General features: G+C 45.2%; 1 protein-coding gene across 1 annotated transcript in view; it reads right to left on the bottom strand.

Moving 5' to 3' along the window:
• Nucleotides 1–26,659, bottom strand: part of Wdfy4 (WDFY family member 4) — a 274,084-nt gene that overhangs the window by 156,784 nt on the left and 90,641 nt on the right. Inside the window, exons 24-31 of the mRNA XM_004657842.2 lie at nucleotides 20,035–20,108; nucleotides 17,368–17,529; nucleotides 16,701–16,792; nucleotides 14,878–14,977; nucleotides 12,178–12,383; nucleotides 11,220–11,389; nucleotides 9,146–9,271; nucleotides 285–449 (exon numbers count right to left, since the gene is read on the bottom strand). Of these exons, the coding sequence (XP_004657899.2) occupies nucleotides 285–449; nucleotides 9,146–9,271; nucleotides 11,220–11,389; nucleotides 12,178–12,383; nucleotides 14,878–14,977; nucleotides 16,701–16,792; nucleotides 17,368–17,529; nucleotides 20,035–20,108 (1,095 nt within the window). The remainder of the gene's footprint in view (nucleotides 1–284; nucleotides 450–9,145; nucleotides 9,272–11,219; nucleotides 11,390–12,177; nucleotides 12,384–14,877; nucleotides 14,978–16,700; nucleotides 16,793–17,367; nucleotides 17,530–20,034; nucleotides 20,109–26,659) is intronic.

Raw genomic sequence — 26,659 nt, 5'->3', positions numbered from 1 at the left:
CCAGCATTTGTGTGTACTCCATGTGGACTTGGGCCTGATCTGCCATTAAATTTCTCACCAATTGAGATTTCTCACCATTCAAAAATCATTGCGTGCTCTTGGAGCTAAAAATGCCCTTAAGTGACATCTCAGCCAAGAGAAGGGAAGTCATCCAAGTCGGTGTTCCCGTCAAGTCGCTTCACACGCGCTTTAAGTTTGGGAGGTGCAGGGAGCCCTTGACCCACTAACGATGCTGGAGTTCATTCACACCTGTTCTTCCTGAGACACAGCAAGGAACTGTCTACCTTCTGAGGCCCCAGGGGGAAGGTGATGATGGCCAAGGTCTGGAGGAAGTCGGAGTTTCGCCACGCTGGGTCCTGGGGGTAGGAGCGGTACACAAGGCCCAGGAAGTGCAGGATGCTGCTGGGGAATGTCTGCTCCCGTGCGCCATCTTCTGAACCTGCCAGGGACTAAGAACACACTCGATGAGACGTGGCACGTGACACAGTGCAGGGTGCACAGCGGAGGGTGGGGGGAAGGCTGCCTTTGACAGAGGAACACTTCTTCACACCCTCAAAGTGACCTGTCACTGCCAGTTGCCTAACATGGTGAGGCAGTGATGGGTGCAGGTCAGAGAATGGAGAAGGTTCCGTATGTGCTGTGTGGACATTGTTCCAAAGGTCTCACATACCTATCTCTCCTCAACTCTTGGGGGTGGAGTTCATGCTTTGCAGATGGGAACAGAGAAGCCCAGAGGGGTCCAGTCTCTGGCCAAAAGCCACCCAAGTAGGTAACAATCTGTGTCAGACTGAGCCTGGTTGACCTGTCTAGAGTCTGCTGTCTCCCACACGATCACCATGCCATTAGACGTGACACGCTGGGCTTGTCGGTCAGCTCTCAGCCCACACCTTCTCCAGCCTGGTTCCTCCGATAGACTCTGCCTGGGCTCCCACCAGGGCCCACTCTATCGAAGGCTAGGAGGTTTCAGGATCCCCTCCCCGCCACCAGACTGTGGAAGGGATCATGTCGCACTGTTGGTCCTAGTGACCTGTGTGGACACTGGTTTGTCTCCACACTGTGACCTCTCTCCCCAATGATCCAGCTGTATGGGAGAGCTTCCCCTGAATCCTGACGCACACAAGGTCCTTCTAAAGTTCATCCAGAGACCAATCCACGCACCACCCAGGGCATCCAGATGCTGCCTGAGACCTTGAGGTCCTAAACAAACAACTCAAAACTTCAAATTGCCCAGTCTCAACCTCGGGGTCATTCTTTACATGGCCACACCAGCACACAGAGTGAATGGCACCCAGCCTACTCTTACTCACTCATAGTGGACATCAGGCCTTTCCTTTGAGAGGCTCCTTACTCAGCTGTGGCTCCTCCCACTCATGGCTTCTTCCCTTCCCCACCAACCTGTCCCTCAGTCCTGGCCTGGTGTTCTCAATGAGAATGCCCTGTTTGGCAAGTAGATCAGAGAGTCTGGACCATGCCTCATACTGAGGAGCCAAACCTAATTGTAAAAAGAAAGGTAGGAAGGCTGGAGAGATGGCTTCGCAGTTAAGGCGCTTGCCTGTGAGGCCTAAGGACCCATGTTCAACGATCCAGATCCCACATAAGCCACAAAAGGTGAGGCAAAGAGCTGGAGAGATGGCTTAGCGGTTAAGGCGTTTACCTGCCAAACCAAAGGACCCACATAAGCCAGATCCACAAGGGGGCGCATGCATCTGGAGTTCATTTGCAGTGGCTGGAAGCTCGGGCATGCATATTCTCTCCCTCCCTCTGCCCCCCCTCTCTTTCTCTCATAAAGAAATAAATGTTTTTTTTTTAAGGTGAGGCAAGCACAAGGTCATACACGCCCACTAGGTGGCGCAAGCATCTAGAGTTTTATTGCAGTGGCTGAGGCCCTATCTTGCCAATTCTCTCTCTCTCTCTAAAATAAAAATCTAAATTTTTTTTTAAAGAAAGGCAAGACTCGCAAGGCTACTAGAATTAGATTTCTAGGACCATGTGGGTTGGGATGGGCTGGAGCAGGCAGCAGAGAGAAGCTGCTTCTGCAATCACCTGCATCTGGGTCTGCTGCAAGCTCTTGTGCAGAGAGCTCTCTCCTTTCTCCCCTACTTATCAACTCTAAGACTGTAGCAACTCCATTCATCCTGGGCCTTAGGCTCTGACTGTCCATCAAGTATCATGCTGTTTCAGAAGGCTGCTGTGAGACAATGTAGCAATGTGGTTATCCTCGTGGGGTAAATAGAAAAGAAGCTAGCAGATGAGGTCAGATATAAAGAACTTGGGTTTTTGGAACAGGAGTTTGGATGTGATCAGCAGGAATCTCCCCTGGGAGGTCAAGGCATGATCAGGATGTAGAACGTTACGCAAATGCTGGGCAAATGTGCCTCCTGCCGTGCCCATACTCTGGGACCCTGCTTAGGGAAATTAATCTCCACAGCTTCTACTGTAACATAGCCACAGTGGAGATAAGGCTCTGTGTTCCAAAAGCCTGTCACATGCAGCAGAATGATTAAAATGTTTTTTTTTTTAAGCTGACAATTGAAAACATGCCAAGAAACATGTAGCAGCTAGAACCCTCCCAGAATAAGATTTGGCACGAGTACAAATTGGCTCTTCCACTTTGGAGAACAGTTTGGCTTTATGTACTAAAGTAACTTTATGACCCATAATTTCTCTTCTAAGTACATTTCCAATAGAAAGGCACACATGTGTCTGCCAAAACACATGTATTATAGACATATAGCAGCTCATTCATGATGTTCCTATGCTGAAACATAGCTGTGATTAGTTATCACAAGATTGGCCCACTCAGTAATGAAGAGATGAATTACTGATGTACACAGCAACATGAACCCTAAACCGTAATGACAAGTGAAGTCAGAGGCAGAGGAATGCAGCTGTAAGATTCTACTCACATCAAGTCCAAGTGCAGGCAACCAAACCTGTGGCTAGAGTATGAAATCAAACAAAGAGAAGTTCCAACCAAAAAATAAAATACAACTGCTTGAGAAACATATGTTACTATTATTCTTGCAATTAACTTTCCAGACTTTTCTTTCATTCCCCTAGCACTTGCCTTTTATAGCAACAACTGACGTAGGCAAAGGACACTTTCCCAACAGACATCTTCATTGTGTCAAACCAATCACTGAGTGGCTTTGTTATCATTATTTTGTTTATTCATTTGCAGGAGAAAGAGAGTGAGAGCGAGCGAGAGAGCGAGCGAGAGAGCGAGAGAGAGAGAGAGAGAGAGAGAGAGAGAGAGAGAATGAGAATTTGCCAGGGCTTCCTGCCACTGCAAAAAAAAAAAAAACTCCAGATGCATGCACCACTCTGTGCATCTGGCTTAAAGTGGGTACTGGGGAATTTCAGGCAAGGCCTAAACCACTGAGCCATCTCTCCAGCCCTTTTATAATTATTTCTAGGCTGGATTTTACCTAATCTAAGAGCCATATCATTAACACATGAATTTAACATTTGCTTGCTAATACAATGTAAATGTTTGGTCATATACCCTTGCTTCCCTCAGCACAGTATACAATTATTTTATTTAAAAGAGCTTAAGCTATACCATTTTGTTGCTTTACTTTCATAATATTAATTGATTAGATAATAGATTATGCTACAAGCAGAAAATATACATTTCTCGGACACCCACCAAGTTAATTGCATTTAAGTCCTACAGTGTAATGAATGCAGTTTTGAAAGATGAAAAAAAAGTGTGAGTTATATGATCTGACTGGAAGAGAAAGCAAAGATAAAAATGTATATATTTTTGAGAAGCTCACGCACATAGATATGGAAAACTAGGAACCAAAGAGATATTTAAAGCACAATCAGGGCTGGAGGGGTTGCTAGGTGGTTAAGCATCTGCCTGCAAAGCCAAAGGACCCAGGTTTGATTTCCCAGGACCCATGTCAGCCAGGTGCACAAGGGGGCGCATGCGTCTGGAGTTTGTCTGCAGTGCCTGGAGGCCCTGGCATGCCTATTCTCTCTCTCTTTCTCTCTATCTCATTCTCTCTCTCTCTCACTCTCTCCCTATTTCTCTGTCAAATAAATAAATGAATGAATAAAAATTATTTAAAGCACAATCAGAGGAGTTTTAGAAAATTAAAAAAAATGCCTAGGCTGACCTTGAACTCATGGAGATCCTCCTACCTTCCCCACTGAGTGCTAGGATTAAAGGCATATATCATCACACCCAATTAATTATTTTTTATTATCTGATTTAGTGTCATAAGTTAACTTGCATAATTTTTTCATCTTTTTTATATATATTTAATTAATTTATCTTTTGATAGAGAGAGGGAGAGAATGGGCGCACCAGGGCCTCCAACCATTGCAAACAAACTCCAGATGCGTGCACCCCTTTGTGCATCTGGCTTATGTGGGTCCTAGAGAATCGAACCAGAATCCTTTGGCTTTGCAGGCAGAAGCCTTAACCGCTAAGCTATCTCTCCAGCCCCAGCTTGAATAATTTTTGTTAAACTAAAATTTAAGTGTATGGTTTTTTCAATACTCCTTATTCAGGTATTACAGTACTGTTTTTATGTTTTTTGTAATAAACTATGCAATAACATTCTCATCAAATAAGTTTCAATGAATTAATATTTTTAGTGTACTGTAAACATTTTAAAAAGTTCAGTGAGCAAAATAAAGACATTATGAGGACCAAATGTGTGCTAAGTTTTTTGGTGGAATGTTATTAAATGTTATCTTTTTTTCTCTTTAGAATTATTTGTAAAACTAAATGATAATATCCTTTTGGGATTGAGTAAGTTTATGTTGGAAACCTAAAATCTTCAGGGCATCCTTTTAGATTATATATATACTCTTAGGCTAGTTGTAGATGTAAATGTGGCTGTGTCCCGATAGGTTAGCATACACACACACCTGTGAATGGGGAAGGGTTTTGCTTTGCAGTGTCATTTGTGTGCAGATGCAGGACTTGTTATTTCTTACAAATCAAAAAAATTTTAAGATTTAAAACCAAAATCCTATTGTAAATAGTTTTATAGTATTCTAGTGCTGTTGGAATATAAAGCTGAAATGTACCACTGAAGCCTGAAAGTTTTTATTTTATAAATGATAACTTTATGATTCTCAGATATGCAGTACTATATTGATAAATAACTGCTGACATGTTTTGAAAGTTTAAGACAGATATTTATTAACAGTTTGTGAAGTTATTTTTGTACTGGTCAGGTTTGATAAGTTTGATTACTGCAATGGAAAATAGGCTCTTTTAAGCACTGATGATATACGGATATTTCTAATGTTTTGATAATGTATCACATAGTGCTGCTGGACTTACGCATTTTGGAGGTACTGCATGTATCTTCTAGATTCTTCTGCCACCTAATATGCGTATTTGCAATAGATACTCATTAAAGGATACATGCAGACATTTAAAAAAAAAGAAAAAATGAAGATGCCGCACAAAAAAATCTTAGCAAATGGCAGAAATCAGAACAGTGATAAGTATATCTAAGACTCGGGCCCTTAAATAAATCCATGTCTTCAGGTTTTGAAATACAGGAGGGGTGTGACAGAGAGAGCTTATGTTCCCAAACAAAGAATAAGAAGAAGGAACTAAACACACAGGAGAAGAGACCCACTGCAGTTTGGGTATGGAGGGCCCCCCACAAGGGCCCAAGGGTCAAAGGCTTGTCTCCAGCTCAGTGCTTCTGGATGGTGGAAAAAAACGCTAAGAAGTATAACTGAGTGTAGGGTTATTTGGGGTATACCTCTAAACAAAGAATGTAGGATCTCAATCTCTTCTTCCCCTTTCATCCTAACCATGAAGTGGCAGTTTTGCTCTGTAATGCACTCGCTCCATGATATGTTCCCACAGTCCCAAGCATTAGGCCAACTAATCATGAACTGACGGCTCTAAACCTGTGAGTCAAAGGAAAACTTTTCTCTTTATGAGTGGATTGTCTTGGGTGCTCATGGCAGCCAAAGAAACTTAACTTGCACAAGACCATTTGTGCAAAGAGAATAGATAGGTAATTAATTTTTACATGTCAGTTAACTAAATTGGGCCAAAGAGGCATTTAAATGGCTAAACGAGTTAATAATCATGGGTGGGGGGAGGAACTTGAGGAAGGGATTTTCCTAAAAATCATTTATCTAACAAAAGAATTAGACTTAGTATCTTAAATTTTATCTCTGAGTGTGTGTCCATGTATGTGTACATGGTACATGTGGGTGTGGTGTGTGTGTGTGTGTGTGTGTGTGTGTGTGTATGTGTGTGTATGTGTGTGTAGGTCAGGGGACACCTGTGAGGTCAGTCCTTACCTTCCCACCTCATCTGAATCAGGTTCTCTCTTCGGATCTTTCTCTCCTGTTGTTCTTTACTGTTGTCACAGCAAGCTTCCAGAAAATTCTCCTGTCCCCACATCCCATCTTGTAGTTACCATGCCAAGAAGCCCACCAGGGTTTCTGGCTTTTTACATGGCATCTGGGGATCAACCTTGGATATTCAGGCTTAAGTAATGTGTGCTTATCCACTGGGCCATCTCCAAAGCCCTGTCAATGTCTTCTTGAGTATAAAAGAGGATGTGGTGGTTTGATTCAGGTGTCGCCCATAAACTTAAGTGTTTTGAATGCCAGGTTACCAACTAATGGCAATTTGGGAATTAAAGCCTCCTGGAGGCAGTGTATTATTGGGGGCTGGCTTATGGGTGTTATAGCCAGCTTCCTCTTGCCAGTGTTTGGCACACTCTCCTGTTGCTATTGTCCATCTGATGTTGGCCAGGAGGTGATGTTCACCCTCTCTCTGCCCATGCCATCATTTCCCCCTGCCATCATGGAGCTTCCCCTTGAGTTTGTAAGTCAAAACAAACCCCTTTTTTTCCCCATAAGCTGCTCTTGGTTGGTGATTTCTACCAGCTATGTGAACCTGACTGCAACAGAGGACCAGCCATTTTTATATAAACTAGTACAATACCAATACCAAACTTCACAATTATTTAATGGAAAGAACTCTGCAGCCTATTGCTATTTATAAATGTGCAAAGATAAATGAATGTTTATAAACAAAATAAGGAAGTACACTAAAAAATAAGAATAAAGTTACTCAATGAAATCTTCTCAAGAAATCCACTGGTAGAAGTCATCATAAGTATCTGGTTAAAAGACAAAGCACATGATCACCTAGTAATATATAATGAAAGACATTTTTAAAAAATGAAAAATGACTTATTTTAAGGATAAAAAGTACAATCTGAACCTTCTCAATATAATCAAAGATGCACAGAGAAAGATGAACAAGAAGAGAGAAAGGCAGAGATGCAAAAAGCAAAAGATAAAATGGAATTGTATCAATTTCAGCAATAACAAATGATAAATAACACTATTAAACCATCATCTATTTTTGAGGATTGGGCTGAGCACCTCTATGCAAGATACTTGGGCTTCTATTAGATGGTGGGGTATATTCAGTAGGAGGTTCCGACACAATATTTACTGCAATCTTTCTGAAAAGTGTATCCAAAAAAAAAAAAAAAAAAAACTTATGAAGTGCACTTTGACCCACTATCCCACACCACAAAATTGACACTGAGGACTTTAACAAGCTAGAAAGAAAAGATGTCAGTTCCAGTTCATTAGAGGTGTTTTATAACAATGAATACTACTCAGAAGAACATAAATTTCCATTAGATAAATCTTACGTTTTTCCACTTTATTGACATGAAAGCATGTCCACAAAACAATGGAGTAAAAAAAGGCAAATTATTTTTTGGCCTCATTCTTGCTAGGGATGAGTTGTGGTCTTTGAGAGGTGTCTGGAAGCTACTGCACCAAAGTTCCCAGTGGCCATGGATATCTAAATATCAGGTTATTCCCAGTGGCCATGAATGGGTCAGTGTCAGGTGAGTTTTTGCTTCCTGTTTTTGTCTTTTTTTAATTAATTAACTTATTTATAAGAGACAGCCAGCAAGAGAGAGAGAATGGGCATTCCAGGGCCTCCAGCCATTGCAAATGAACTCCAAACGCTTGTGCCACCTTGTGCATCTGGCTTACATGGGTCCTGGGGAATCGAACCTGGGTCCTTTGGCTTTGCGAGCAAGTGCCTTGGCTGCTATGCCATCCGTCCAGCCCGTTTTTCTCTTTTGTTAAAATGTTAAAGAAGATGACTATGCAGCATTTTAGAAAGGCAACAAAGTTGCTTCCTACTATCAAGCCTCCAGATGACTTCTCATCCAAGCTCATACTGACCTAACTCACCATTAGTTATCCCTGTTCACAGGCCTTCCCCCCTCACACTTGCTTTCTTGTCTATAATAAACCCATCCGCCTATTGGTAGTTAACTCTGAAGGTCAAAATCATAGGGCACCTGCTGCAGAAGACTGTGTCACGCCTGCAGCTGGTGGCCACTCCTTTTCTCTAGGAGAGGTCTCTACCTCACAGAGACCACTTGGGTAAGGTCATGTGGCCTGGTGCATATGAGATCCTTGGAAGGAGAAACCTCTGGGCCTCCTCAGAAATGGCCCCTTTCACTAAAGGCACTGAAGAAACCCGAATGCTTATGAAACAAGCAGGAGATGTGCATCTCATGGAGAGCACACAAGGCGCCTTGAGACCCCGGGCTGCAGTTCCCCTTATTTTCCTCCTAAGCCGTCCCTAGGAAACCACCACACCTGCTTACTCTATTACATCTTGCTAATTACCAGCTGCTAGGGTTTAATGTGATCTCTAAGAGTTCAAATGTTGGAAACTTAATCCCCAAATTCATATGCTAACAATATTTAGAGGTGGGACCTGTGGGGGAATCATTAAGATTTAAATGAGGTCATGAAGGTGGGGCCACCAAGATGGCATGAGAGTCTTAACAAGAAAGAGAAGAGAGATCCACGTTAACACACTGGAACACTGGCACCATTTTGCCATGCAACAGCCTCCACCACGTCGTAAGGATCGCAAGAAGGCCCTCTCCACATGCCAGGCAGATGTGTGTGCTATGGTCTCTGACTTCCTGGCCTCCAGAACTGGGGACTAAATCAGCTTAAATTCTTTGGAATTTGCCAGGTCATAGGCATTTTGAGATCATATGCCAGAAGCACTGGGAAGTTACGAGACAAAATCAAGTTGAAAGCTCACTGCCTCATCAGAGCTTTCTGACATGGCACACGGGGGAATGGCTCTCACCTGGCTCAGGGTGGCTTTCAGCATCCCCAGAAGCAACAGAGCACCTTCGGTGCACAGCCCAGCCCGGAGGACCTCTTGCTGGTTATGTTTCTGCAACAGCCACTGCAGCATGGCATCCAGGCTGTCCTGGAGGAGGAGGAAGGGGCCGTGAGGTCACCAAGGTCAAGACCAGGCATGCAGCTGCCATGTCTCATTTCCCAGGGCACAGGAGGGAACGCGAATGGCACAGAAGCAGTCTAAGTGACCAGACCATAAGGAACTTTCCATGGTACGTAGGGGACACACACACCTCTAAGAAGCTGAAGATCTGCCAGCAACTTGTAGCAAGTTTAGTTCTTTGGGTCGGGGTTATCCCACGGTGCAGTGGTACAGTACTTGTCCAACATGCATAAGGCCCCAGGTTCCACCCCCAGGATAAACAAATGAATATATTTTTTTTTAATATGAAGTTTCAGTTCTTTTGGTCTGATCTCACAGGTACTCAACCTAAATAAGGACAGTGAATTTTGGCAAAAAAGAAATCAAAGGCAGGAAGAATTGCAAGGTTCAGGAGTTATGCAATGAGGAAAGCACAGTGTGTAGAATCAGGAGGCCTGATGCTGTCTTTTAATGGCTCAAATGAGCTGCTCAGCCTCTTGACAGTTCAATTCCTTCTCTATGAAATGAAAACTCACATTATCTGCCCTCATGGGATTGTTTAAATATCAAGTGAAATAAAATACATAAAGCATCTCTTACAGGTCTTAGACACTTCGATGCCTGCTTCCCACAACACAGAGAGAAATAAAATGTCAAGATCTCAGTGAATTTGACACGGCATATTCAGAGCTTACTGTGGACTCATCTATACACTATTGGTGCCTATCTAGATGTAGGTCTATCAAATACGGGGTGTGTAAGAGAGGTGAATGTTTTAAATGCTAATGCAAAGTCATGCCTTTCTCCAGTTTAATCCAGTTCAGCATAATTCAACTAAATAACAACAAATGATTTCCAGTTCTTCTACGTGGCAGGTCCCTGGGCAGGTGAGCAACGGTGGAGATGCTCAGTTCGTTAGGAGGCAGGCACACAGCCACCTAAGTCAGTGCCATACACGGTTCACAGAGGCACAAAGGAGAGCTTTACACTGGAAGTGGTGCTCAGTACTGAGGAGAGTACTCCCACCGGGCAGGTGACAGTGGAAAAAAGAAGTAAGGAGTCAGGGGAAAGTAAGCCCATAGCAGCTTGTCTCATCGGGGAGATAAACTACTGGGAAACAGGGAAGCTGAGTTAGGACCACTTAGAGAAACAACAATGTAAACTGCAAGGGACCATGATGCCAACTCTGATCTGAACTTGACGATGAAGGAAACGAACACAGGGAGACCTGGAGATGGTGGAAGAAAGAATGGAGGGCAAGAGGGAGCAGCGAGGGTACACGCCTCTTTGAAGAAACATGGCCAAGGGCGTTCAGAAATACACAAAGCACCTCTTACGGGTCTTACGCACTTCTATGCCTGCTTCCCACAACACAGAGAGAAATTTAAAAAAAGGGATGGATGGACAGAAGTTGGTCCCAAGTGTGAGTTGGGGGAACCTTCTGGTTATGAGTGGGACACGGTGCTCTGTAAGGAAAGCATCTGTAGCGAAAGAGAAACTAAAAGTACCCAAGAGGGAAATGTGTGTGGAGTGAGTCACAGAGAGCTGAAGAAATCCACACCAGCCTCAAAAATCCCACTCTCCCAGTGGTAACGGGACAGGATGGACAGGGCTGAGGCTTAAGCAGGTAAAGGGCAGGTCCTGAGGCAAGGCCAGGCCTGTGGTCCTGTAATTCACTAAGGATGCCCAGAAAGAGAAAGATTTGTAAATGGGACAGGCTCGTGCGAGATTCTGTGGAAGGGATGATGGGAGGCAGGGGCCAAGGTCACCGGAAGTGGCAGGAGGGAAAGGGAAGCTAGCCAGAAGGTGCAGGATGGGAGGAAGGAAGCCGGTCAGACACAGTCCCAACGGAAAGAAGTGGAGGGATCAGCCTCAATCACGCGGAACCAGAGAGCCGAGTGTAACCTTCCTTCCCAGGAGTGCAACGAGAACCTACTTTGGGCCCATCTGTCAGCTCTGTAAGTGGTGTATGGAGGAGAAAGGACGACACGATGAGGTAGACTTCTGGAACATGAACGTGGCAGGTCAGAAAGTCGTTCAGGACTCGGAACCCAGGGAGCAGGCAGGAGCTCTGGTCAGGCACGGAAGGTTGGCTCTTCAGGTTGTCTGTGAATCGGATGGAGGGGGCACAAGGCCAGGGTGAGAACAAACCACTTCTGGTCAAGGAGAGGAACTAACATGTGAGGGAGCCCCTGCCACTCGCCCCACCACAGAAGCTCCAGGCAGGAACACCTTACCCACAGAAAGGCAACCAAAAGTGATTATTCCTTTCCCGTTCCTTCCTTCCTTCACTCACTCACTCCCTCATCTATCAAAACCAGATACTGAATGCCAGCTATGCAAGGAGCAGGACAGAAACTCTGTATCAGGCAGAAGGGACAGCATGCTTCTAAGAGTTAGGCAGGTTTTCCATGAAACTTACAGTGCAGTGGAAAGGGCAGACATTAAGCAACTATGTACAAAAAATTAATATATGCTTCTGAACTGCAATGGGCATTATAGAGGAAAATAATAGAAGCAGAGAGATTTCACACAGCATCCTTATTCAAATGTGTTCCTCTGTGTGCTTGGCAGAGACCTAGGAGAAGTGGCATTCATGCAGAGGCATAATGAGAGAGTCCATGTCCACCAGAAGAGCATGCCAGGAAGAGGAAACAGTGTGGGAAATGCCCAGTGTGTAAGCAGACAAGGAGAGCTGAGGGGAGAGAGACAGACTCCAAGGACTGAAGAGCCATGGGAATGCTGGAATGGAAGTCTGAGGAGGGCTGGGGCCGATCTGGGAGCAGGCCTTGGGGATGGGGCTACCCAGCGGTAAGCAGAAAGGAGTGGGCTTCCTCCTCACTCACACTCAGGACAAAGGAGTGACTGCTTCCTGGAGACAACCACATGCTTACCCATCACAATGTCCATGCCTTCCACACTGCGCTTCACCAAGCATCCTGTGGGCAGGCCATCTCTGAATCGCCCACGGAGGGCAGGGTTCAACAGAAAGTACAGCAGTAGCCTCAGGGCCACCATGGTGGTGGTGGGGTGCAGGTGGCCCTGCAGAAGCAGCAAGAACCAGTCGGGCCCTAGGTTCAGAAACACTTCTTCCTTTGACCTAGTGGGACAGTGCATAGAATCAATTGTCTCTCAATCCATGAGCAAGTGGCGTCCCCAGGAAAGGCAAAGTGAGCCCTAGGAGTCACCTAGGAAGACAAGTGAACGCAGCATGTGGCCATCACTTAATGAAGTATAAGATAGAGAGATAGATGGCAAATAGATAGGTGGATGATAGATAGATAGATATTATCTATGTGTGTATGCATATGAAGGCCAGAGGACAAACTTGGGTAGCATTCTCAAGAAAAACAGTCCATGTTGGTTTGAAGCAGAATCTCTCTCTGGTCGGGAACTCACCCATTAAGCTAGCCTGGCTAACTAGGGAGCCTCAGGGATTCGTCTGTCTCTGCCTCCTCGGGGCTAGGATTGTAGGCATGTGCCACCATGACCAGCACTTTTACATGGGTACCGGAGGATCCAGCTCATGTCCTCATGCTTGCAAGGCAAGCACTTCTCCAACTGAGCTACCTCCCCAGCCCTGCATTTCATATTTTGAGGGAATAAAATAAAATAAAATGCTGGCATCATCGCTGCATGAAGGGCAACCGCCTGTTAGCAGCTGCAGTATAAGCTGGTCAAAGCTTGTCAGTGAGAGTGACTGCGGACTAAGTATCAATGGCTATAAAAATGTGCTTGTCCATTAACAGTCCTACTTCACTACTGCTCAGGCTTACACGGTGTAGGGGTGTCACCCATCAACAGTAATTACTGTCAGCAGAGTCAACTAAAATGAATCATACCTATTTAAATGTTCCTAAACTCATTGGTAAAGATTAAACTAACTGGAGTCAACTAATACCCATGCGTCTTTATCACTTTAGACATGAGAGCCACAGTGAACTATCATTTTCAAAAATAAGTTTAAAGGACCGGAGAGATGGCTTAGCGGTTAAGGCGCTTGCCTGCGAAGCCTAAGGACCTATGCTCAACTCTCCAAATCCCACATAAGCCAGATGCACAAAGGTGAGGCAGGTGCAAAGTCGCACATGCCCACTAGATGGCGAAAGCATCTGGAGTTCAATTTCCGTGGCTGAGGGCCTCGCATGCCAATTCTCTCTTTCAATCTCTAAAATAAAAAATACATAAATTTAAAAAATGATGAGTCCAGAGAATCCAGACTTGCTAGAGACAACTGGACGGCAGGGAGGTCAGAAGTCAGTCCTGAAAGGACAGTGCCCTGGGCAAGGCCCAGCCTTTTGAGAAGCCATGGAGAGAGCCGGATGCACTGGGCAGCAATCTCACCATGGCTGTCACACCAGGAGTGCTGGGGATGGCTGACAGCCTCTGGAATGGGCAAGCACTGGACTGGGCATGGACAGACTGCTCTTTGGAGCCCTGCCTCTGGCATGTACTAAGCGGACGACTTCGGCAGAGCTCCTGATGTGCTCTGGTCACGTGACTCAGTGGTGATGATGATGGTGATGCAGTAACAGTGATGGTGATCAAGACGGTGGTGATGAAAGTAAGCCTACAGAATCCTTTTGGTATCCCAGGTACTATTCGCAAGACCATCTGTCTATTACTTCCATTTCATCCTCCCGGTAGCTGTCTTTGGAAGATACCACATTCCTTTCCACAGAGGAAAGTAAAGATGCAAACAAGGCTCACGGAGGCTCCCCTGGGCCCTGGGGAGAAGAGCCAAGATTCCAACCCAGAAGGTCCAGGTGCTAGAGTCCAGGTGCTTTTCAGCATAGTCTTGAACTCTCTTCCAAAGAGGTGGAAAAGAAAAAGGCTGGACTCGCTCGTCTTCAAAGCAAATTTATCATGTTTTGATTTTATGAATGAAGACTCGCAGGCTGATATATCATTAGCCACTCTCTGCACGGTTTTTTTGGAGGTGCATTTCTCCACCACATCCCCGGACACACTAACCCATACAACTCAGAGCAAGAACCTACAACCCTGGAGCTGAGAAAAGTGTCTGACCTACAGCAGGAGTTCTGCAAACGGGGATGTTGAATGAACGACTCCAGGCTTGTAGACAAGCAGCGGGGACAGGAACGTAACCAGCTCGTGATCCCGCATTACTCTGAAAGTTAATTGGAGGCAGATACTTCTTTTCTCCAAGCTGAAGCTAGAACTCATGCGCTAACAGTTAACAGCAGAAGAACCTGGCAAGCCTGCTCCTTGATGGATGTTCCTCAGGCTCGCCATTTCTGTCGTCTGCCAAGCCTGGGACATCAAAGTCAGCAGTGGTCACAACTGCCAACACAATAACAATTATGCGCTAGCAATGGTGACAAAAGGAATTTATTGAAATGATACCAAATCTGTTGCTAGTTTCATGCCCACTGAACATTTGCAGCAGGATATCTTAGGGCAAGGTCTGGTTTATTGGGTGGAGAGAAGACAATTTTCTTTCTGAATAGAGCAGGAAACACACTGCAGAAAACAGACTCAAAGATGCTAAACTTTTCATTAAGGAAAGGTTTTAACACCGCGCCCCGTAGGAGACAACCTCGTGCCAAGTCACTCTCCCTGAAGCCACTTACTCGGAGGGCAGATGAAGCTGGGGGGTAGATATTACGTGGAGCAGCATCTCCAGCAACTGGTTTCGGAGCCAGATTGTCTTTCCAGATGTTTGGCTTCCAGCTACGGAAAAGAAAATTCAGATTTGAGGGGAAAACGGATGTTAAGAGACGTAACATTTGCTGCAGTGAGCAATCGTATTCATCAAATGCTGATTTTAACCCAGGAACTGAGCCACAGAAAAGACACGGAATTTGGGCTTTCAAATTGAGACTTCACTGCAATGTTTAGAAGGAATTTCAGGAAATGTTCCTAAAATTCCCTTTAACTGGATAGACCTTCCATGTTGTTTATGCTTGAGGGGAAATAAAAACCTAAAATTGATAAGGTCAAATTTATCTATTCAGTGTTATTATTATTATTTATTATTATTGAATGTTATTACAACCCCAAAGGCAGCTTAACAATGTATTAATATGTTTGTTGAGATAAATGTTTCAGGATGAAGCCCATGTGAGAAGGAAGGTTGACCAAACATGCTCACACTTGGCCCATTGTTCATTCATTCATTCCCTTGCTTGATACCATTTTTGTACACACAGCATGCTGTAGAAATTGGAGTCAAGGTAATGTGTAGAAGTGGGATCACATTTCTCTGTATTTGGATTCTGGCCCCACCTCTAGTTAAGGTCCTCATCTCATGGGCCTCAGTTTTATCATCTGCAAATTGGGAATAGTAATCCCCAATTTTGAGGCTTGATCTAAGGATAAGAAGTAGTGAACTGTCTAGACTGATCAACGCTGCCCCCAAGACTCCTCTGTACTAATGAGACTGTTCTGCATCTACACTGCCCAGTGCAGTGACCACTAGCCTCCCATAGTTACTGATCCCTTGGAACGCAGTAAGTGGTGAAAACTGGATCTTTTTCATTGCATTTTAAATTATTAGGTGTAGGGATTAGCGGTTGAGGCTTTTGTCTTGTAAAGCCAAAGGACCCAGGTTTGATTCCTCAGGACCCATGTAAGCCAGATGCCCAGGGCAACACATAGGTCTGGAGTTCATTTACAGTGGCTGAAGGTCCTGGTGTGCCCATTCTCTCTCTCTCTCTCTCTCTCTCTCTCTCTCACTCTTTCTCTCTTCCTTTCTCTCTCTCCCTATCCCTAACTCACTCTCTTTAATAAATAAAATAACTTTTTTAAAAAGTACTGGTTATATGTTAAATTTAAATTTCCATATGTAGCTAGAGATTCCTGTCATGGACAGAGCAGGTGCAGCGGGCCCAGGACAAAGTAGTTATTCCCAGCAGGGGCATGCCAAACAAGGCAGGGCTGCTCTTCTGCCTCTAGCTCGGGAGAACGGCTTCAAGCAATGCATCACAAATTGAAGCATTGTAAGAGGCCCTGGGGCTTCCGCAGTATGGCTGGTTGGGACTGGGAATGACTAGTGTAGTACAATAGTTGGGGGATGTGGTGGTCAGGGGGCAACATGGGGAGACAGCAGCTATGCCCTCCCACATCGGGACCTGCTTACTGTTCATTGTGTATGTGGCTGGGCGTTGGGAGGAGGCAGCGAGGACTCAACCAGGAAATTAGGCAGGGGCTAACACCCAAAGGGTCCCACACATAGGTCACTGACAGTCCTGTGAGCCTCAGGAGTCATTCCAGGTTTTGAAGCAGGAAGATATGACTTGGTTTAATGCTACCACTGCTCAGCTATAGGTGCCTCCCCTTCCTTCCTCACATCTCCTACCCTGGAAAAAATAAAATGACCCCCAACAGGTGCCTTGGAAGGCCTTGAGGGTCACCCCGTCATCTTCATACTGGCCCTGGAGAAAAGTCCTCTCACCAGACACTGAGGGGTCCTGGGCTCCATCCACACAGCTCTGCCTCTCACTCACAGACGAAGGCTTGAGGGTATACACGACAAACAGCCCAACCCTGAATTCAACAGGAAGAGAAAGACATGCAAGATGGTGGGCTCAGGTGTGCGTGCTGAATTGTGTTTTCAACACGACACACTCAAGTCGGGTTTCTGGTGAAGGTTGCAAGGAAACCGTGTGATGATGTGATCAATACGGTATCACTGCAGACATCTAAAATCAGTCAGGATTCACCAAAGATGTTAACCCTGGCTCTTCCAGATGGACATCTCAGATAGAGGGAAGGAAAGGAAAAGCCAAATGGGGTGGGAACTGGATAATCCTGGGGAAAGCCTGCTAGGGAGAGATACAGTGGCCATTGGCTGCTAAGGATGCCTTCGTCACTCAGACATTTTTTGAATTCTTGGGCGCAGTAAGGGGTTCCTGGCACTGGGGGCTGTAGACACGTGGGTCCACTGGGAAATCTGCCCTCTCCTATCCTGAATCAAGCAGACCTATTCTTCTCCCAATAGTTGATCCTGAACAGAAACCTAGACAGTTCCATATTATGGCGAGAGAGAGCTGGCTCTTTGCTGCTCCCTTTTGATATAGTCTTGGTGTCCCGCCTTCCCCTTAGGGAGCTGGTCACAGTACCTGAGTAAGTCTTGAATGTTGAAGTGACCCCTCAGCTGACATTCCAGGATGGAAATGATGGTGGGGACCGTGGAGGGGGGCAGACTTGGCTCACTGAAGAGGAAGACGAGCTTGGGTATGAGCTGTGCCTGGTGAGCGACTTCTGCATTCCTGGGTCCTTCCCTAGTGAGCCCAAGAGAGACGCAGTAAAAGCTTTTACTGGAATGAACCAAATTTGCTATGTTTCTGCTAAAAAGGTTTTCCAAGCTGGGCTTGTTCCACAGCCCCCAATTCCAATGCTATCTTGGCAACTTGTCAAGATGCCATCAGACACCCATCGAATATGTGTCTACCAAGTGCCAAAGTCATGGGAGCATGCGCTTCTCGTCCCTTCCAACCAACCCCCCAACCCCCGCCTCCCGCCCGGAAACTGCCCTCAAATACAAGCCCAATTATTGACTTAAATCCCAGGCCTCAGGGAAAACTAAATGCTGGCTTCAGAAAGCCAAGAACAAAGACATCAGACACGCATGTGACCGGGGAGCACTTCCCAACACACAGTAGCACGGCCCCGTGGAGCCCGTCTGGGTGTGCTCTTCCTGCCCACCCCAAACCACAAAGCCAAGGAGCCTGCCTCGGAGAATCAGAAGGCAAGAGAGACAGAATCCACATGCCCAGACCCCTCCTCAAGATAATCACAATCCAATTTCCAGTAAGTTCTACCCACCCCCAAGGAAAAAGCTCGAAGGAGGTGGTCTGTTGCTTAGAAAATAGGCAGAGAAAGTGGAAAATGAGGAACAGAGGAGGGCGGAAGGGCATCTTTTGAACTCTTGCGGCATTAGCTCATTACATTCTGCATGCCCCACAGCAGAGGTGGGCAAGGCATAGCCGCGAATCACAGAACTGTGCAAGGGGAAAGACAAGTGTCCCTCCACAAGCTGGACCCGACCTGGCTGAGTACTTTGGCAAGTTTTTTCTGCACAGCAAGGAGTCTCATTCTTCTCTGCAATTTTCAGCATTAATATAGCCTGGAGTATAGTAGGTTAGTAATAGGTATTCAATAATAGAAGCCTGGATGAAAAACTATTTACGGGGATGGAGAGATGACTTAGTGGTTAAGGTGCTTGCTTGCAAAGCCAAAGGACTCAGGTTTAATTCTCATTAGCCATTAGCACATTAGCCAGATGCACAAGGCAGCACGTGTGTCTAGAGTTGGTTTGCAGTGGCCGGAGGTCCATGTGCCCATTCTTTCTTCTATCTATCATCCATCCATCCATCCATCCATCCATCCATCCATCCATCCATCCATCCATCCATCCATCTATCTATCTATCTATCTATCTATCTATCTATTTATTTCTCTCTCTTGTAAATAAATAAGTAAAGGGCTGGACAGATGGCTCATCGGTTAAGTACTTGCCTGTGAAGCCCAAGGACCCCGGTTCGAGGCTCGATTCCCCAGGACCCACATTAGCTAGATGCTCAAGGGGGCGCAGGTGTCTGGAGTTCATTTGCAGTAGCTGGAGGCCCTGGCGCGCCCATTCTCTCTCTCTCTCTCTCTCTCTCTCTCTCTCTCTCTCTCTCTCTCTCTCTCTCTGCCTCTTCTTTTCCCTGTCTGTTGCTCACAAATAAGTAATAAAAATAAACAAATATTTTTTAAATAAATAAAAAAGTAAAAAATATTTTTAAAAAATTTAAAAAAAAATACTATTTACAGCCATTCAAAACACCAAAGGTTCTAATGGCTACTAGGGCAGCCTGGAAGCAAGGAGGTAAGAGGGCTGGCCCAAGGCCTTGCTGTCTCCATTCTCCCTTCAAATGGCCCTGGGGTAAGCCAGACATGGTGGTGCACACCTTTAATCCCAGCACTTAGGAGACAGAGGTAGGAGGATCACTGTGAATTCAAGGCTACCCTGAGACTACATAGTGAATTCCAGGTCAGCCTGGACTAGAGTGAAACCCTACCTTGAAAAGCCAAAAAAAAAAAGGCCCCAGGGTTCTCTGAATGACATCCCCTGGAGAGGTGAAGCCATGCTCCTAGCTTGGCCCAGTGAGACTCCATCTTGTTCCAGGACTAGAGAGCAAAAAGCCCTCTTGGCTGAGGACATGCTCCAAGGAGCTGCCAGAGGCTCCCTGGCTGCCACAGAAGAAGGCCTGGGACGTGAGGCCGCATATGAGGAAGCAAGGCAGAGTGGGCCACGGAGAGCATCAGCTCACATGCCTGCCAGCCTCCGTGACAATGTGGCCCTTTCACATTGCACACCATGGATTCCTTACCTGCCTGCCCCTCTTCTTTCTTCCCTTCTCCTGCCTTCCTTCTTCCCTTTCCTCTTCTCTTAAGCTGGTTTGGGTTTCATTGCTACTATTTGTAAAACAAAGTGACTGGTTCAAAGTCACTTGGAGAGCTGAATGGGGCTGACGGAGGGTTGAGAAGCAGTGTTTTTCTGTTGGCCACACTTGCTGAGTGCCAACTTAGTTCTGGCCCCTGGGGCTACGGAGGACTCTAAATTCATAATCCCCTTCCTCCTGGGGCCAAGTCTACAAAAGGACAGAGACCTGTCCTGCCTGCCCCGTGTCCGTGGAGATAAACGAAACCAGAGTTGCTGGACCATTTGGCTTGAACTTTGGCCTCTGTGCTTTGCATGGAAATGTTAGTTCTGATACCGGGGGTGTCCAACGGCAGCCTACCTTGGTGACTGAAGGATCTCCAGGATATGGGAAAAGAGAGCAGCCTCCAGGTTGTCTGCAGTGTTTATCCACAGCTGGAAGACAAGAGCTGTGTGGTAAGCGTGAGGGCGGCAGGGCCTGAGGGCAGCCGGGATGCTGGGCACGCGGGGGTCGCTCTGGGAGCGGGAGAGCTCAAACGCTCCTCCCCACCTCACCTCGGGTCTAGATTCTAACCAAGGGCACCCACACTAACCAGCTCCTATGTCTGCCTAGCCCTGGGCCCAAAGCCCATGAGACAACATGTCTGCCAGACGTGTACCTTGTCTGCACTGGATTTTGCAAGCCAGATGATGGAGTTCCCACTTTACAGACACACACCAGCTGAGTGGGGGCTCCAGTGACCACCAGCAGGTGTGGTGCTAGGCTGTGGAGACTGGACAGTGGTGATCCCTTTCGGGTTTTGTGCTGCCCCCAGCTAATGCATGCAGTATCTTCCTTGGTTTCCCCATTTGCTAAACCTCTGCGGTGTCTTGCACAGACAGCAGCGAGCCACATGGAGATGAAAGAGCATTAAGGAACTGACGTCAAGCTTACCACTCGGACTGTCTTCAGTGCGGCAAGTGAAAGGCAGCTAACAACTCTGCAGCAAAGCTGAGGGTGTGCCTTCCTGCTTTGAGTCGACCTCCTTCAGAGAGTACCACTAATTCCCGCTTTAGATACCAAGTCCTCAGGCCCAGACACTGGCACTGGCATAAACTCAGAACAGCGTAACTTACCTTGTAAGCTCACACTTGCAAAAATAATAAAACTTAAGCCGGGCGTGGTGGCGCACGCCTTTAATCCCAGCACTCGGGAGGCAGAGGTAGGAGGATCGCCATGAGTTCGAGGCCAGCCTGAGACTCCATAGTGAATTCTAGGTCAGCCTGGGTACAGTGAGACCCTACCTTGAAAAATCGAAAAACAAAAACAAAATAATAATAAAAAAAAAAACTTGCTCAAGGCAAGAGGTGCTATAAGAGCCTCAAAATATCATTATAGTGCCTGCATTTTATCATGGGGAGATTATGTTTCAAAGTGTTCTATGGATGTCTGAAAACACTAATATATGTCAGAGAACACTCTATGCACTGTTTTTCCTATACATATGCCTATGGTCAAGTTGACATATATGTAACTTAGACATAGGAGCAATAGATTAACAATGCAAATTTTAAAAAATGTTATAATTATAACACTATTTTTAAAGTGACTTAAAACATGGATGGCTTACCTCTGGAATTTTTCTTTTCACATTTGGAGCTCAGGATACCAAGGATCACCAAGACTGTCTAAAGGGACTACCACATTTCCATGTAGTAGAGCTGGACATTGAGGCTCACAAAGGCCAAGTCACCCCTCCTCTCTGACTGGCAGTCTGGCTTCAAAGCAGGTCCCTTGGCAGTGGAGCCCCATCTCTTTGCCTCCACACTAAGCTCTCCACAGGTAAATGACCACCCTCAGGGTAGTAATAACTTCACTTGAAACCAGACAGATTCCATGGCTCCATCCTCATTGAAGAGGCAAAAGCAAGAAATAATACAACGGAGACAAGTTCATCAGGAGGCCTGTGAATGCAGGAACCACCACTGTCCAATCTCCACAGCCCAGCACCACAGAAGCCTTCAACTTCCTGCTTACTCTCCCTCCTGACCTCCTAACTTCCTGTCCTCCTAACCTCACAACTTCCTGCCCCTCCCTACTTCTCCACTTCCTGTTTCCTCCCAACCTCTCTATACTCTGTCTTTTCCTACTATACCAAGAAGCTCACTTCTTCTGGGCTCCTTACCGCATCTGCTAAGCAGCCCGTCTTTGTTGAAAATTTTTTTATCACATAGGCTCAGAAAGTCAAATGCCACATTTTCAAATGTTTACACTCGTGTGAGTTGGAAAGAGTCAGTAGTAGAGACTAGAAAGGGGCCTTCATTGAAGGAGAAGAGGAAACAAGGAAGGGTAGATTAGAGGGGAAGAATACCAGATGTGGAACTGTGGAGGACTAGATTAGACAGGTAGCTTTGGGACTAGGCAGGTAGGGATAGCCCTTAAGGGAGAAATCTTACCATTTTAGGCCATCCTTACCACACCTATGCCCTTCCTATCTCAGTTGACCCCTCTTGCTTCAGCTGTGGGATGCAACATATGCCTACCTCAGCCAATCAGATCTCTCTTGAGGGTGCACCCTGCCCAGGTGTGGGCGGATTCCTCCTCTGAGCCCAAGCCCATTGGCTGGGATACCTGACATAGGTATGTCCATCTTGTACTGAGCACAGACTTAGAAAGTATACCTTGCCAGACAGAATGATGGAGAGTGCAAAGGGGAAAGAGAGGGAATTATGATGGTTTTTTATTCTTTAATTATGAAAGTTGTCAATAAAAATTTTTAATTAAAAAATATATATCTTATTTGGATCTACCAAAACGGCTCTTCTGATGGACCCAAATAAGACATATTTTCTTTTAATTGAATTTTTTATTGACAACTTCCATAATTGTAGACATGAGCCAGGTGTGGTGGCACATGCCTTTAATCCCAGCACTCAGGGGCCAGAGGTAGGAAGATAGCCATGAGTTTGAGGCCACCCTGAGGCTACGTAGTGAATTTCAGGTCAGCCTGAGCTGAAGTGAGTCCCTACCTCAAAAATAAATAAATAAACAAACAAAAAAAAGGCTCTTCTGAGCTAGAGAGATGACTTAGACATTAAGGCACTTCCTGTGAAGCTTAAGGACCCAGGTTCGATTCTCCATGTCCCATGTAAGCCAGATGCACATGGTGGTGCATGAATCTTGAGTTTGTTTGCAGTGGCTAGAGGCTCTGGCACACTCATTCTCCTCTCTCTCTCTCCCTACCCCTTCTCTAATAAATAAATAAATAAAAATAAATCTTAAGATTTTTTTTCTTTTTAAAAAGGCTCTTCTTATCATCTCTGGCCTTTGAGCTGCACTGAACAATGCCTGGGTCTTCGGACTGTTAAAATTCCCTCTCTCTCCTCATCTCCCAGAGTAGGAAGAGAAACTTTTTATTAATGTTTTTATGTTGAAATCTCCTTGAAATCACACATTTTTAAAAAATCCCTTCTCATATTTTTGATCTAAGGTTCATGTTCATTTACATGGGCTCCAGGACCATGTAGTATATTTCTCCTGTCCCCATTTTACCTTCCCTTTGTCGATCCTTTCCCTACCTCATATCCCTGCAGCATTCAAATAAAATGTGGTGATCTAAAAATCATTTTCTTGGGCTGGAGAGATGGCTTAGTGGTTAAGCGCTTGCCTGTGAAGCCTAAGGACCCCGGTTCGAGGCTTGGTTCTCCAGGTCCCATGTTAGCCAGATGCACAAGGGGGCGCACGCGTCTGGAGTTTGTTTGCAGAGGCTAGAAGCCCTGGCGCGCCCAATCTCTCTCTCCCTCTATCTGTCTTTCTCTCTGTGTCTGTTGCTCTCAAATAAATAAAATATGAACAAAAAATATTTAAAAATCATTTTCTTTCATCTGGATTGCCAATTCTTTGGCTAATTACCAGACAAGACTTCAGGGCTTGGGGTTTCAAGAAGCATCCCAAAACCCCATTGTAGGCCAGCTCCCCTTATCAGATAGGTCTAAATGGGGTCAGGGGAGCAGATAGAGGAGACGAAGGAGTGGGAGGAAGATTCAACAAAATTACAGATGTTAGAAACAAGCCACATGGAAGCCTAATTCTTCACTTGTTAAATGATATAGCCTTAAAAAAAAGAGAGTTTAGGGACTAGGGAGATGGATCAGAGGCTAAAGACACTTACTAACAAAGCCTTATAGCCCAAGCTGGATTCTCCAGTACTCATATAAAGCCAAAGTGGGACATGTGTCTGGAGTTTGTTTGCAGCAGGAGGCCCTGGTAGGGTCTCACTCTAGCTCAAGTTGACCTGAAACTCACTATGTAGTCTCAGGGTGGCCTTGAACTCACTGCGACACTCCTACCTCTGCCTCCCATGCCCGGCTTCATTTTTTTTTTTTTTTTAAAGAGAGAGATTGGGTGGAAATACTTTGTGGAGGATGGATAATGTTTTGGCCAGAAGATATAGATTATTAGAAGAAATTCCAGGGCTGGGATGAGATAACTTCCAGAGATTTTATGGTTCAGGAAGGCTCCTGGTGTCCCACCCCCAAATATGACAGGATATTGCCAAAGCTTGGTTGCCTACCACAACTAGATGGTAAGACCCTATTGCTGAAGATGCTGTGTTCTAGGGCTGAGAAATCAAGCTGGAGCTGAGCTGGAAGCCTCCTCCTTGTTAACTAGATGTCCTGATGCTGGAAAGAGCTATACCACCTGTTAGGGGAGAAGAGTCAGCAACTGTCTTAACCAGCAATGGACTCTGCAAGCTTTGCTGCTGGCCAGCCAGGCCAAATGTACCAACTGGTGCAATGGTGGTCTAGCTGTTATGGGAGAAACTGTGATTGGATATGAGGCCCACTGATCCACAGAAGGGAATTCATGCCTAGTACTGAAAACTTAATCAAAACCCTACAGCTAGGAAGGTCATAAGCCCTAGGGGGAAAAACTATTATTGTTATCTGGCTAAATGGATTTATTATGCCTACCGAACTTATGTTTATGCCCATATATTAATTAATGTTACTCTCCATGTTGTTTAGAGAAGCTTCTATTTTCGGATGGCAGTGGCCGCTGAGGAGACTGAAAACTCACCAAAATGCTGAGACATGACAGTGGAGTGCTCAGCCCTAAATGAGACTTCTCTATCAGACCCTCTAAGACTCAGGTACCATTGTGAAAGAGGTGGTGGAAGGAATCTGAAGAGCTAAAGAAAGGGGAGGAGTGCTTTGCAGTACAGTCTTCCAGACACAAAGTGCCCTTGATATTCATGACCTCACAGTGGCCGATGCTACCTGCACGTGACCTGCGTAGTGGGAAGGGAGAAAATGATGACATCAAAATAAAAGAGAGACTAGTAGGAAAGAAGGAATTTAGTTCAGGGAGATAGAGAGAGGGAAAGGAGAGGATGGTGAGAGGGGGTTATAATCATGGTATATTGTCTATATGTATAGGAGTTGTCAAAAAATTTAAAGTAATATTTAAGGTCAAGGTGGTGGTGGTGTACACCTTTAATCCGAAGCACTCAGAAGGCCGAGGTAAGAGGCTCACTGTGAGTTTGAGGCCAGCTGGGTCTACAGAGTGTGTTCCAGATCAGCCTGGGCTACAGTGAGACCCCACCTTGAAAATTCCAAATATAAATGTGTGTGTGTGTGTGTGTGTGTGTGTGTGTGTGTGTGCAAAAAAAAAAAAAAAACCCAAACACTTGTTCTGTCAATAGTTTCATCCCACTGATTCTTCAGCTACCCTTGTTGGCTGTTTTCACACTCAGCAATCAGACTTAAGTCCCTCCCATACTAAGTACAAGACCAGAAGTCCTCAGACTTCCTTCTCTTTATTTTCTAATACTGTATTCTCTATGTATGGCTATAATTAGCCCTCAGATTAACCTGTGTGTTTTTGTTTTGTTTTTTTTTTTTTCCATTTCCCATGCTGCCCACTTTGGGCTTTGAAATCATTAGCTCCTAAAATGAGCTGCGAAAGCACTCCTCTTCTGCTGACTAGAAGAGCTCCTAAGTCAGAGGTGGCCTCTTTCCCGGCCTATAGAAGAATGTTGAGCGTTTCCTTTTTGGTATGACTTATTTATTTATTTATTTATTTATTTATTTATTTATTTATTTAACATATTTTAAACTAGTGACTCCATTTATTTGATAGTTGTGGGAGCATTTGGATCTTTTATTTCTTTTTTATCTTTTATGTATTTCTTTTTTTTTTTAAGTAGGGTCTCACTCTAGCCAAGGCTGACCTGGAAACTCACTCTGCAGTCCCAGGCTAGCCCTGAACTCGCATCAATCCTCCTACCTCTCCCTTCCAAGTTCTAGGATTAAAGTGAGCACTACCACACCCAGCTGGATGTTTTGTTTTGGAGTAAGCTTCGGAATCAAGCTTTCTTTGGGATTATTCAAGTGAGTGGCTTTCTAACTTTATGGGTAGTGTTTGATTTTATTACCCAAACAGGAATGCATTGTTCTGCAGTATTCCTCTCCCCCTTTCCTCCCTTATATTAATTTGTGCCTTCCATCTTTTTTTTTTTTTTCTTGATTGATCTATCGTAGTATTTTGTTTTGTTGTCTTGTCTGTTTTGTTTTGTTTTGCAGTGCTGGGGAGAAATTTCCGGACCCTCCTCAAGCTACAGGTGCGCTCTGCCGCTGAGCTGCAGCCCCAGCTCTTGCCCATTCAACAGAGGTGTGCTTGTTTTACAAGAACCAGTAAATGGCTTTATTAATCCTTTGTATATATTTTCTTTCCTTTAAAAAAGCCACGTTCTGTGTTTTTCTCCTTTGTTTCTTTGCATTTTGTTCTTGTTTATTTGGTCAATCTAAGTCTTTTATCAAGAAGCTTTGTTTGCTAATTTGGGGGGGTTGTTTTTTGTTTTGGGTTTTTTGGTTGCTTTTTTTGTTTGTTGGTTGGTTTGTTTGTTTTTTGGGTTTTCGAGGTAGGGTGTCACTCTTGCTCAGGCTGACTTGAAATTCACTATGGAGTCTCAGGGTGGCCTTGAACTCATGGCGATCCTCCTACC

This window comes from Jaculus jaculus, chromosome 18 (genome assembly GCF_020740685.1).
Source record: "Jaculus jaculus isolate mJacJac1 chromosome 18, mJacJac1.mat.Y.cur, whole genome shotgun sequence".
NCBI lineage: Eukaryota > Metazoa > Chordata > Mammalia > Rodentia > Dipodidae > Jaculus > Jaculus jaculus.
This window is presented reverse-complemented; position numbering and strand designations above follow the sequence as displayed.